Here is a 13,412-nt window from a genome sequence, read left to right as displayed (position 1 = left end):
GTGAGCTGAGATCCGGCCACTGCACTCCAGCCTGGGCGAGAGAGCGAGACTCCGTCTCAAAAAAAAAAAAAAAATAGATCGCCAGCAATAAAAGATAAGTGTAGTGGATATTGCTTTGTTTGCCCAGTATTCATTCTCCTGCCTTCCAGACTTTCTTTTAGGGAGCCCCCATGGCCCTGTACCAGACAGTGGTGTAGGTGATACTGACTCCATGGCCCAGCTTCAGGAGTGAGTGCTGATTGGTCTAATGGTCCCATCCCCGTTTTCGCCACATTTTCTATCTTGGACAGTCAGACGCAGAGCTCCTAGCCTGGAAAGGTTGGCACCTTAGACACACAGGCTGGCAGCTGCCCACTCCCTGTGGCCCACCTGGACAGTGTTTCAGTGTCATCTTTGCTGTTTTAGAAGCATTCCTTTGGCATGCAGCTAAATTTAGAAAGCCACAAGAACGTAACTGCCTTTTTTTTGGGGGGGGGGGGGGGGGGCGGAGTTTCACTCTTGTCACCCAGCCCGGAGTGCAATGGCGCAATCTCGGCTTACTGCAACCTCTGCCTCCCGGGTTCAAGCAATTCTGCCTCAGCCTCCCGAGTAGCTGAGATTACAGACGCCCGCCACCACGCCCAGCTAATTTTTGTATTTTTAATGGAGACAGGGTTTCACCGTGTTGGTCAGGCTGGTCTTGAACTCCTGGCCTCAGATGATCCGCCTGCCTCGGCCTCCCAAAGTGCTGGGATTACAGGTGTGAGCCACCACGCCAGGCCTATAACTGCCTTTCTTATGGGCTTCTCCTGAAGCAGAAGCCACAGACAGCTAATAATGTTACCTGCCACATGTCTGGCTCCTTCTACTCCCCTGACCAAATGCAGGTCATTGCCATCTCTAAGCCTGTCATGCTTCTGTAAAAAATCTGGTAAGCCACAGGCAGTTGCCGCGAGTTCCATGTGTTAGAGAAAGAGAGAGGTGGCAGCTGGACATGTAGCCAGCAGTCCCTGAGTTCTTCACTGTAGACTTGTGAGGTCTTGGGCATAAATCCTATTCATTCACAGATGATGCTCCTCTGTTTTCCTAGTGCCTTTAACACTGAACATTTCAAACTGCTGCCACGATCCTCTGTTCTCTCTGCCTTAAACTTGGTTTCCTTATATCTTCTGCATATGCGAGAACCAGGAACCAGGAAGGCTATATTTCACTAAGCCCTTGTTCTGTAGCCACACTGGGATCCAGCATGGGGCACTGTGGGCCATTGTTTGGCCCCTGTCATAAGTCCCAAATACTAAGAAAGAACCTGGTCCTTTGCACTAGTAGGGTAAACAGCTGTCCTTCCATGCCAAGAGCTATTCTCCTTCCTAGTCTGCAGGCTCCCCTGGACCCAGCGTCCCACAGGGAGAAAGGACAGCTTTCCTTCCTGGTGGCTCTGTGTACCAAGTGTGAACTCCTCTGTATTCACTGTGCCTTTCAGGAGCCTGCTTGCTATCAGTCCATTTAGAGCTGGCGTATATTCCTGTGATCCAAGCTCTAGGCTAACCAGCTGTGTGCCCAAACAAGTCCCTCGCCTTTCTGGGTCTTAACGTTTTATTTTTACTTACAAAGTAAATGGCCCAGACAAGTTAAGCCAAGAATTGTCTGTCTGCAACTCTTTAACTAAGTGAGGGACCCCAGGGCAGCCAGTGGAGAGGAAAAAGCTCAGACTATCCCCTGAGCACACCAGAGTATACACACTCCCCGCCCAGAGTACACAGAGCGCTTCCCTGCTTAGCTTCTTCCTGCTCGGAACCCACAGCTTTGCCCAGGCCAGCATTAGTACTTGAAAGGAGGAGATGACTGATGGGAAGGAGGCATCTGGGGCACAGCCACTTGCTGACTGGTCCCGGGAAATAAGGACAGTACCTGTACTTCTCCCAGATGGGGCTCCCGGGCTGATCGGCAGGCCAGTGTGGCACCCGTGGAGCCAGGAAGCATAGATTCTTGTTGAGGTGCTCAGTCACAAGCTTGATTTGGCCCACATGGGCATAGATGACTTTTAGTTCAAGGTCCAGCATCAATGAAGGGTGTTTTACCAGAAAATCCAGGGGTGTTTTGAGTATAACTCTTCCTTGAGGCCATTTGGAGAGTATTTGGATCCAGCAATACCAAGGCCTGTAGAAAGGTAGGGTCTCGATGGGGAGAGAAGGGTGACTGCAGATAGTCACTGCACTCCAGGCCCCCATCTCAGTCTAAGAAATGGGAAGGAATCTCCATCCAGAGTCCTTTGCCAAACAAGGGAACCAATGCATCTAGGGGAAGTCCAGCCTTCTGCTCTCCTGTGGCTCTTCCCTGTGTGACCACACCCTCTAGCTGTTAGAAGGGGAAACTGCAGGTGCTGCCTGTCGCCTGTGGCAGGCTTCCACCCTGTCTTCTATAGCAGTCACTGAGAAGTTCTGTCTGAAGATCGGGAGGAGAGGAAGGATCACAGCTCTCCTCAGAGAAGTAGGCTCTCTCATGGCCACATCAGCTCCACCAGCCAGCCTGGCAGAGACAGATTTGGGGCTCTGACACAGGTAGAGGCCATTGTACTGGAAGGCTGATGGTAGAAGAGATGCTTCCCTTGGGATCTGCATTCCTCCCGGCTTCCCCTAATCCCTGGTTCCCCTGGAGGACTCCAAGAGCTGGCAGAGACCATCATGCATTGGTAACCAGGGCAGAACAAGGTCAGAGATCCTGCTCTTCCAGCATTTGTCCCATGCTCAGTACCACAAGGGCTCAGTAAATACTGTAAGAGTGGTGGCTGGAAGGGTGGTCACCTTGGGCCACCAGTTCTCTGAAAGAACTCTGGCTCTTTGGTTCTTTTCAAGCAGGAGAGAGTTGACAAAGGCATCGAGACAGATGGCTCCAACCTGAGTGGTGTCAGTGCCAAGTGTGCCTGGGATGACCTGAGCCGGCCCCCCGAGGATGACGAGGACAGCCGGAGCATCTGCATCGGCACACAGCCCCGGCGACTCTCTGGCAAAGGTGGGAGCCAACACCCAGCCTTCCCCCAGCCTTCCTCCTTCCTTTTCCCCAGGGCCTGGTTTCCAGGCTCTCTAGGATGGGTCTCTAACAAAAACAACCCATTCAATAGTTTATTTCCTGGCATGATTTAAACAGCAAGTGAAGTCTTCCAGCAGGGTGGAATTAAGGGAGCTTTATTGGCCCATTTCTAGTTGTGTTTCCTGTGTGTATTTCAAATGCATCACCAGCAGGCACCATTGTGTTTTAGATTTGTCCCTTGCAATCTGAGGTCATGGAGGTGAGTGGAAGCCTTAGAACAGTTACAGGAAAAGTCCATAGTCCACCCAAGTGCAAGAGAAAAGTGTCGGCCACCCACGGAATTGACACAGGGCCCAGGTCTGGCCTGAAGGCCATGCCAGATCCAAGGATCACTCTGGCCTTGGGCCCTCCCAGGCCTTCAACAAGAGAGCCCTGAGTATGAGGCCAGCTTGCACATTGCCCACCTCCTGTCATACAGATACAGGGTTAGGGCTGTGGGCAGGGCCTCTGGACCCACTGCGTTCCGGATGGGGTCTTTGGGAAGGAGGATGTGGCTGTCCTGTTGGAATCTCCCTATGCTGATCTTGGCTACAGAAACAGTTGTGGTTTTTAGTAGAGGGCGTCCCCAGCTAACTGCAAAGGAAAAGCAGCCACTTACATATACATGTGTTGACAGCTTCTTTGTCTACTTCCTTTCTTCATTCTTCCATCTTTTCTTTTTTTGAAGAATAAGATGTCTACAGCCCTGAATAAAATCCTTACATATACGATAACACTTATAAAAGGTTTTTGTTCGTTCTGTAAAGGACAAACTTAAACCCCTAGTGCAAATATTTGAGCCCTTTTTTTTTTTTCTTTGAAACAGGGGTCTCTGTTGCCCAGGCTGGAGTACAGTGGCTTGATCTTGGCTCACTGCAACCTTCGCTTCCCAGACTGAAGTGATTCTCCAGCCTCAGCATCCCAAGTAGCTGGGACTACAGGCATGAGCCACCAATGCCCAGCTAACTTTTGTATTTTTTGTAGTCAGGGCTTCGCCATGTTGCCCAAGCTGGTCTTAAACTCCTGAGCTCAAAACAATCCACCCTCGTCAGCCTCCCAAAGTGCTGGGATTACAGATGTGAGCCACCTTACCCAGCCGAGCCCTTTCTTTCCTTCCTGTTTGTTCTAATGGCATACCAAGTCTGTTGGAGGCTCAAAGACAGGGTATACAGTTATTGGAATCATTTGTTGCTTTTGACAAAAGAGGTGATTTAAGGAGGAAGTCATAGTCTTGTCTAAAATTTCAGTCATTGATGGCTATTTTTAAAATTATAAAAGTAATCCATCCTACTGTAACAAGTCAGATCGTTAGAAAAGTTAGTAATCATCTCCTTTCCACTCTAAGGTCACTCTTTGAGCAACTAACCTTAATTTGCTTTTTTGTATCTGTTTACAGTTTGCAGAGATAAATTTGGATCCAAATCTCAGTACAGGGGGCCAGACTAGTAAGCTTCATCCCAAAGACCAGCAAAGCACCTTACAAAGAAATAATCCCACCAAGGGAACTCTTTCACTTCCTGGCCCTTGCCTCTCCATGGAGAGGCAGAGTTTCCTGGGATAGACCAAGGTGGAGGGATGATCTCGTCTCACTGACTTGAATGCAAGGGGAAGGGGTGGCAAGACCAGATGCTAGTTGATCACCCAGAACCCAGAAAGGTGTGTGAGAGGCATCTGCCCATTCATGGCAGGGCACTTGCAGCCTTCACTCACATCCATTTCAGTGGGCAGAATCCCCAGTAATCAGTCACTGTGTGGAGCCATATTAAGGGTAAACCTCGGGCCTGTGACACAGGAAGGAAAACGATGGTGGAGAGTGCTCTTCTGAACTCTAGAGGCTGCCCCTGGCTTCTACAAGAATGGCACTCTTCCAACCTAGAGCTTCTTAAGAGCACGGTTGTCCCCTCGCAATCTGTACTCACTCAGCGCTCACATCTGGATGCCTAGAGTGGGCTCAGGACTGGCCAGTGTGGTAGTTTTTCTTAGCACCTCTGCTGAGCCAGGTTTTAAGAGCAGGGTGAGAGTTGCTGGGAGCCCACTGGGCCACCGGGCAACTTAGTGGTGTCGTTGCAGACACAGAGCAGATCCGGGAGACCTTGAGGAGAGGACTCGAGATCAACAGCAAACCTGTCCTTCCACCAATCAACCCTCAGCGGCAGAATGGCCTCGCCCACGACCGGGCCCCGTAAGTTCCCCAGTGTCCATGGACTGGAACAAGAGGATGATTTTGTCCTGAAGGGCCTGACCCTGTGGATTGCATGAGAGAGAACAATGCACATAGCCCTTGATGGATGGGCCCGGGATCTCTAGGCTTAAGGGCAGGCATAGTCTGGGGCACACAGATCTATCTGTGGGTCATAGGAGAGGGCCTCAGAGGGGACCCAGCAGACCGTGAATATAAACATCAGTAAATATTTACATGAGCCGTGTGAACAGACAGAAGGCCAGGTTGGGGCGAAATCTGACTTGGGGCCTCCCAGCCTTGTGGGAGCCCATTGTGCTGAGCACGGTTCCCTCCTTATCTCGGTCTCGGCCAGAGTTGCCCTTCCTTCCTTCCTGGAGCCTGGTCTCCGGCTGATAGCTGCAACCCTGGGGGCCTCCCTCTCTGGCCAGCCCCATACTGGATGCCTGTGGCTGAGGCCCTTCTTCCTGCCTGTCTTCCCTGGGGCCCAGGGAAGGGAAAGGAAGTCTTTTGCAGGCCTCTGCTGCCTGTCCAGGGGCCCCTGTAGCCCTCAGGAGAGACTGTGGCCACCCCAGAGGTCAGATCCGCTTCCTGCCGACCTCTCTTCCTCTGATAGAGGGGATGAGTGATGGGCAGGGCTGGAACTGGGCACCCTCCTCTGCCCTTAGTCCCAGGGCAGCTCTAGGGAATAGCTGCTGGCAGGAGATACTAGGGGGCTGGCAGCCCAAAGCCTCCCTTGCCTGCCAGGGAGGAAATTGCTGTGCCTTGGGCTGAAAGGGAGGTCAGTCATCCTGCAAGACCAGGGTGATCTGGCCTTCTTCTGTGAAGTCTTTATTACACATTTGCTGTCTGATAAGCTCGGGCCCAGGGGGCCATCTTGGGTGCACAGGCTCTTCCTTTGGGAGAACATGAGTGAAACAATTACCTTTTAATGGTGTGCGTCTGGCTGTCGATGTGATTTGTTGGAAATGGCTGCTTCTCTGGATTCTAGCTCTAGTTGCTGATCATGGTTCCCAGAAATAGTAACACTTCAGTGCACTACAGAAAAGACAGGTCCACAGGATCTGGGGTGGTTAGGGAGGGCATCTTGGAGGAGGAAGAACATGGCATCGACCTTCAGGGTGCCTTAGAATTTTAATAAGCAGGGGAAGGAACTCAAGAGGATATAGCACAGGGGAGGCCTGGCTGGTTCAAGTTCAGGCTGCCTCCTGGGACCTGACTGGACTAGAGTTACTCTGGGAACAGGGCTATGCTGAGAGTTGAGCTCTTTGGCAAAAGCCTGGAAAAGCCTCTACCGCCACCTCACAGCAGCTTTTAACTCCGGCCTGTGGGTTTCTCCAGCCAGCTGCCCTGAAGTAGCTTGCTTGAGGCATCCTGATCATCCCCTGGCAGCAGCAGATGGTCACACCAGGTCATACGACATATGGAAGCTCTCTACCTGTGAGTCTGGACCCTGTCCCAGGTCTACACTCCTTCCCATTCCCTGAGCTTGGCTTCTCGCTTTGGGCCTCCTTGGCACTGTTGGGAGGCCAGAGGTACTGGAAGGCCTATAACATGGAGATAGTCTCAGTCCAGATGGCTCTCTGCCTCTGGAAGCCTGGGGTTTCTAGGCAGAAGGGCACAAGCTCCTGCAGAGATACAACCTTCTTGCCCATCTTGTGTATCTGGAACAGGCCTGAGATCTCACTCTCTGGCTTGGGGGCACTTCCAGTTACTGCACCCCTGGACATTGCAAGGGGGCACAAGACTCTGGGCTCCTAGATATACACATAAGCCCAGACTCAGCCCACACCCTAACTGGGCAGTAGGGTATTGGTTCTGGTCCAGGGGCTCTCTGTAGACATAAGGCAGAGAGGTTGCAGCTTCTACCCTTTGGCTTGAGTTGGCTGAGATACAGAGAGATGGGTGGGAATAGATTTGAGGTGCCGGGTTTGTCTCCCCTTCCTGAAGGTTTAGTGCCCAGTCAGGTCTCTGAAGCACCAGGATCTGCAGTCTGAGGGAATTAGAATGTTTCCTCTGAGGCTGTCAATGCTGGTTACCAATTTGTTAGCAATTGGTTGAGAAATGGTTTCTCTTCCTCCTTTGCCAAGAACATTCTCCAACACACTCCTCAAGCCTGTCAGACTCAAGCTTCCTGTTATCTCAGGATCGATGATGATGGACTCAGTTCAGTTCAGTGAGCTTGATGTTAATATCTGTGCTGCCCACTCTGGGACCTGACCCCATTTCAGATACACCGCATGGATTGCAACTGAGAAAGCTGACCCAAAATGTGCTGGCACCAGTGTTTGCTCCTCTCCCTGTGCGGGGGCAGCTAGCGTGGGCCATATTTTGTCTGCTGGTCTGATTTCCCCTTAGTCAGGACTTCTGGGCCAGGAAACTCTTATGCATGGGTCTTCCTGGGTTTGTCTGTGGTCTGAGGAAGATACAGAGCTAGATCAGAGGCTCAGAGCAGCTGATCAAGCCTGGGCATTAGCAGCTGGGTGCTGGCCTACTTGGGGGCATCAAGCACTTGCTCTTTTCACACTTCAGCAGCAGCTAAAACGTTATTAGTGCTTATTCTGTGCTAGGTAATGTGCCAGCTACTATCTGCTGCCATTCATTTATCTCATCCTCATAGCCATCCTGTGGTCGATAATCTTACGTATCCCCCTTTAATGGATGAGGTACAGAGAGGCTAATAAGTATCTTGTCCAAGGTTAGAAAGGGGTTGAGCTTACTTACAGCCATCTATCAGCCATTAAAATGGATGTAATCTTCCTTACCCTATTCTCAGGGACCCCATGAGGGACACATCAGACTGTGTTTCCGAGAAAATAATGACCTTTACTGGTAGAATTCATCTAACTAGTTACAGCATGAATCGGGACCTCTCACATGGCACCAAGGACAAAGCCAAAGCCTCATGTTAGAAGCCTACTGGGCTTATTTAACTAAACTGTAGGGGAGTTAAATAACTCCTAGGAGATGCCATGAGCCTCGGTGATTCCAAATCCCAGAAATAACAAGCTATGTCATAATTGGCTCATTTATACCAAAATTATTTTGTGACACAAGGCCTTATTTTCTTCATGTACAGAAACTAAAACAACCCTATCTCTGGCCCCTCTACCACCTCAGGGCAAGGGGATTTCTTTCCATTTTGAGGGTCTATTTCTTCCTTTCCAGAAAGGCAGGCCCCCTGGGTAACCTGCTCCTCTCCTACTCTTCGTTGCCAGCCCTCCTCCCACTGCCTTCCCAGAAGGAGAGTCCTTGGCCCTCTCTAGGGCTTCTTCAGCATTTCACAACCCTTGCATTCCAGCCATGAAATTTGTATCTGGCTTTTCCCAAGATGATCAGTTGAGAAAAGCCTCCTTCAGCTTGCTGGCGCCTCCCTTCCCACTGCCTGCTCGGGTGAGTTTGGGAAGGATGGGAAGCAGCTCCTTTGTGCCGCATGAGGACAGCCTGGCTTAAAGACTGTGCCTGCCAACATCTGTAGGGATTTGAGGAGGGAAAAGTTCCTGGGCATCCTCTCTGAGGCCACCTGGTCAGACGTGAACTAGAGAGTCTGGTCTCTCTACAGTGCACAGTGCGGTCAGGTGAATTGTGTGTAGAGGTTTTCTTGTCTTTCTGTCTTTTTTTTTTTTTGACACAGGATCTCCTTCTGTCACACAGGCTGGAATGTGGTGGCAAGATCATAGCTCACTGCAGCCTTGAGCTCCTGGCCTCAAGTGATCCTCTTCCCACCTTGGCCTCCCAAAATGCTGAGACTACAGGCATGAGCCACCATACCTGGCCTGTATTTCTCTAAACTGTTGCTCAGATGCTGGGAACCTGCATCAGTATTCTAGGACCACCTCCTCCCTCAGCAAATGACTTACCACCTGAGGCTGGGGACCCTTAGGGAGCACTCTGAGTTGTGCCCTCCCAGAGGGCGACAGGGCACATGCATGTGTGCACACTTATGTTAGAGGGGGAAAGTTCCTGACTGTGGGAGAAGCACTTTGTAGTTGAGGCACCTCTAAAAAGCGAACTCACCATCACTGCTGAGATTCTCAGTCTTCTAGAATCACACCAGCAACTTTTAAGACCTTTAAAAAAATTTTTTTTGCCTTAATTTCCTGGACAATTAAGATTCTGTACCACGAATTCCTCTGGTGTAACATTCTCGTTTGCAGCACCTCCCCAACATACACACACACACATATACATAGATTTCTCCCTACTCTTATGAGTGTCTCTGCACCTGTCTGTTTGGCTTTTGATTGGGGTGACTTTGCTGCCTCTAATTCCCATCTTGAATACCTTGTAACCTGGTCAGGGAGTCATCCTTTCGAGAAAATTGTGTTTTGTTTTGCTCAGCCTATGAGGTCCATGAAGATTAATTAGAAGAAGAAAATATCTCGTTTGCATCCAACCTACCAGTGAATTGGGGTGAAGGAAGGTGAGTTTCCATCTGGGGGAAACAGCTGGGCTGTGGCTGGTGCCGCTCGCACGAAGGGCAGTATTGGGTAACCCTGCTTCAAGGGGTCTCTCCTGTCAGCGCAGTGGCCAGCCTGGAGCCCTCTCTGTCACGTTTGCTTCCCTCACACTCCCACGCTGGGGAAGTACAGTTGTTTGCACTGGAAAGAAAGCCCAGAAAGAAACAGCCCTTCTCTTAGGGCCCCAGCCAGACTCTGCAGGGCTGATGAGAGGAACAGCCTAGGCCTCTCTGCTCCCTGCTTCCTGGACAGCAGGCTCCTTTTTGCCTCCCTCACTGTAATCCATGTTGTCATGCCAAGTACCTTTACTGGACTTTCTCAGAAATACACATTTGAAAGGGCAGAGCAAGGGGCTCCACAGCAAGTCTGGCATGGGTAAATTTCTGTTTTAACTCCGTTCTTTGCTCCACTTCCCCAAAGAGATGAAGCCACGGCCATTGTTAACACCCCAACTTCAGAATTCCTCGCTGGTGCTTGAATTCTCAGTCCAAACGCTGCATCCCCCTCCCTCGAGTTGCACAATCAGGAGTATTTTTATCACCCATCCTTGATCCTCGGTGTCACCCAACACTTCAGCAGTGAGTCACTTCTCCAGGGAGGGGAAAAGGAAGGCTCAAAGGTAAGAGCTAGAGAAAGGAAATGACTCAGTGTTTCAGAAAAATGAAAGCTGGGGTTCTGGCTAAAGCAAGCTCATTCAGGAGAGTAGGGGTACTAATCTCCCACCCAAGTCAGAGGGCAGGGCTGGGGATGGCTGCCCCTCATGCCCAGAGGAGTTAATAGTTGACTAGGAAATCCCCTAACCTTGATGCAGATTTTACTCACCCTGACTTCTTTAACCATACTCTGTTGCACCATTTCATGATCAGATTTTACCTTTGGGATATTCCCAATGAAAATATTGCGGCCCCCCCCCCTTTTTTTTTTTTTTTTGAGACGAGGCAAAATCTCACTCTGTCGCTTAGACTGGAGTGCAATGGCACAATCTCAGCTTACTGCAACCCCTGCCTTCCATGTTCGAGCGATTCTCCTGCCTCAGCCTCCTGAGTAGCTGGGATTATAAGCACACACCACCATGCCCAGCTAATTTTTGTATTTTTAGTACAGATGGATTTTCACCATGTTGGTCACGCTGGTCTCGAACTCCTGACCTCGTGATCCGCCCGCCTCGGCCTCCCAAAGTGCTGGAATTACAGGCATGAGCCACTGTGCCCTGCCAAATATTGCATTTTTAAACTGAGTGTGGTGGCTCATACCTGTAATCCCAGCACTCTGGGAGGCTGAGGCAGAAAGATGTCTTGAGTCCAGGAGTTCGAGACCAGCCTGGGCAACATGGCGAAACCCCATCTCTACAAAAAATACAAAAAATTAGCCAGGTGTGGTGGCACGTGCCTGTAGTCCCAGCTACTCAGGAGGCTGAGGTGGGAGGATCACCTGGACCTGGGAGGTTGAGGCTGCAGTGAACCATGATCACACCACTGCACTCCGTCCTAAGACCCTGTCTCAAAACAAAAAAAGAAAATACTGCATTTTATCATTTGGTTATTGGTGTTTACTATTCACCTTTTATGGTCTTTTACTCCTGTATTGTCCTTATGAGAAAATTTGTCAGAATAACCAGGTTATACAGCCTTGTGCTTAACAAGAACTTTAGAGGTGAGCTGGTCCCCTCTCCCTCCATCCCACACCCACACCCTTTTCCAGTCCTGCCTTAAAGGGAGACCTGCAGGTGGTTCTTTCTCTGGAAAGTTCAGAGCTTTCGTCAGCAATCAGAAAGCAAAAGGAAGAATCTCCCAGGCAAGGGGCAAAAGCTAGAGGTTGGGCTGGGCTCAGCAGGCCAAATCCACTTCACTTGTGAATAGTTGCCAAGCTTGATGCCCTGGTTCCTGTTCCTGGGCGTCCCCAAGGAGAAGGCTCCAAGTCGTGTGGCCACTGCAGACGTCATGACTCACAGGACTGGGATTGTGGCTAAAAGGAGTCTCAATAGTTCAGCTCCTCTCCTTTCCACCCCTGCTGCCACTGACTGAATGGGACCAATACCCTTTAGGTGAATGTGGAAAAATTAAGACTTTTCCATTCAGAGAGACCAGGGTGGAGGGGAAGCATGGTTGAGACTCTGTTGGTCTGTTAATGTGTAGGTAGGGTGATCAGGGCATGTACTATCAACTGTACAGTACTAGAAATCCGGAATCTACCTTGACACTGGAAGGAGAGGGTTTATTAGGATCTATAAAAAGTCACCTTGGCCGGGCGTGGTGGCTCAAGCCTGTAATCCCAGCACTTTGGGAGGCCGAGACGGGCGGATCACGAGGTCAGGAGATCGAGACCATCCTGGCTAACACAGTGAAACCCCGTCTCTACTAAAAATACAAAAACTAGCCGGGCGAGGTGGCGGGCGCCTGTAGTCCCAGCTACTCGGGAGGCTGAGGTGGGAGAATGGCGCAAACCCGGGAGGCGGAGCTTGCAGTGAGCGGAGATCCGGCCATTGCACTCCAGCCCGGGCGACAGAGTGAGACTCCGTCTCAAAAAAAAAAAAAAAAAAAAAAAAAAAAAAGTCACCTTATGCAGTGAGAAATACAAATATAGAATGCGTTGTATAGACAGGTGGTAAAGACGAAATAGGTCAATTTAGATCAACTGCACCTCTAAACCATCCCATAAACCACCCCTTGGTGTGGTGCTCTCAATATAGAAGGAATCCTGGGCTGGTCCTCGTGGCTGAGTGGGCAGTTTTTATTGTACATCAACTTGTGCCAGGCCTTGTGTTGTGGAATGCCCTTGTTCCTGTCTTGTGACTTAGAACACTGAGACTTAACCAGGTTATAGAACTTATCTAGCATCAGACTGCAGGGATTAAGTGTCAGCCAGGATTTGAACCTTGGGTGGTGTGACTCTAGATCTGAGCCTCTTCACTGAGTATTGCCTGTAAAAGAGGATAAAGGTGGAGGGATACATGCCAGTTCACCAGAAAACGTAACCGGAAACAGGGTCTTTGACACCTGTATGCCAGTGCACGGAGGAAAGGTGGTATTTTAGTTTGCCTGGAAACCCCTGAAGGTGGCAGTTCAGGAGAGACCATTTAGCTGAGAGAGGCATACTAAAAAATAAAGTGAAATCAGCTAGAGGATACACTCCATCCGAATAAATGAGAAAGACATATGGGGGTAGGAAATGGATCCAACATGAGAAAGAGGCAAGGAGAATCCAGGGTGAAAGGGAGAATGATCCCAGATGACAACAGTATAGCAGGAATGGAAGGCAGCCAACTCAGGTGGGAGCAGGTTGGAAGGATCCTCTGGAGAAATGTCTCCAAGAAAATAAAATTGATAAATACTTGGTGTATTTGAATGGCTTGGGAGGAAGATGTGTGGACCATTGGTAAGAGTAATTTTTTTTTTTTTTTTTTTGAGATGGGGTCTGACTCTGTCACCTTGGCTGGCATGCAGTAGTGTGATCTCAACCTCTGCCTCCTGAGTTCAAGCGATCTTCCCTCCTCAGCCTCCTGAGTAGCTGGGACCACAGGCACACGCCACCATGCCCAGTTAATTTTTTGTACTTTTGGTAGAGATGGGGTTTTACTGCGTTGCCCAGGCTGGCCTTCAACTCCTGAGCTCAGGTGATTTTCCCACCCGGCCTCCCAAAGTGCTAGGATTATGGGCGTGAGCCACCATACCCAGCCAGTAATAGTAATTCTGATTTAATTGGTGATAAGCACATAGAAAACTAAAAGA

The 13,412-nt window shown here is 50.1% G+C and overlaps 1 protein-coding gene across 2 annotated transcripts in view; it reads left to right on the top strand.

Moving 5' to 3' along the window:
• Window positions 1-13,412, top strand: part of SUFU (SUFU negative regulator of hedgehog signaling) — a 133,723-nt gene that overhangs the window by 93,899 nt on the left and 26,412 nt on the right. Inside the window, exons 7-8 of one of the 2 annotated variants that reach the window (XM_010356175.2) lie at window positions 2,835-2,988; window positions 5,116-5,227. In XM_010356175.2, coding sequence (XP_010354477.1) covers window positions 2,835-2,988; window positions 5,116-5,227 — 266 coding nt within the window. Of the gene's footprint in view, window positions 1-2,831; window positions 2,989-5,115; window positions 5,228-13,412 lie in introns of both variants that reach the window. The other variant, XM_010356174.2, reaches the window with a different exon arrangement.

This window comes from Rhinopithecus roxellana, chromosome 11 (assembly GCF_007565055.1).
Source record: "Rhinopithecus roxellana isolate Shanxi Qingling chromosome 11, ASM756505v1, whole genome shotgun sequence".
NCBI lineage: Eukaryota > Metazoa > Chordata > Mammalia > Primates > Cercopithecidae > Rhinopithecus > Rhinopithecus roxellana.
This window is presented reverse-complemented; position numbering and strand designations above follow the sequence as displayed.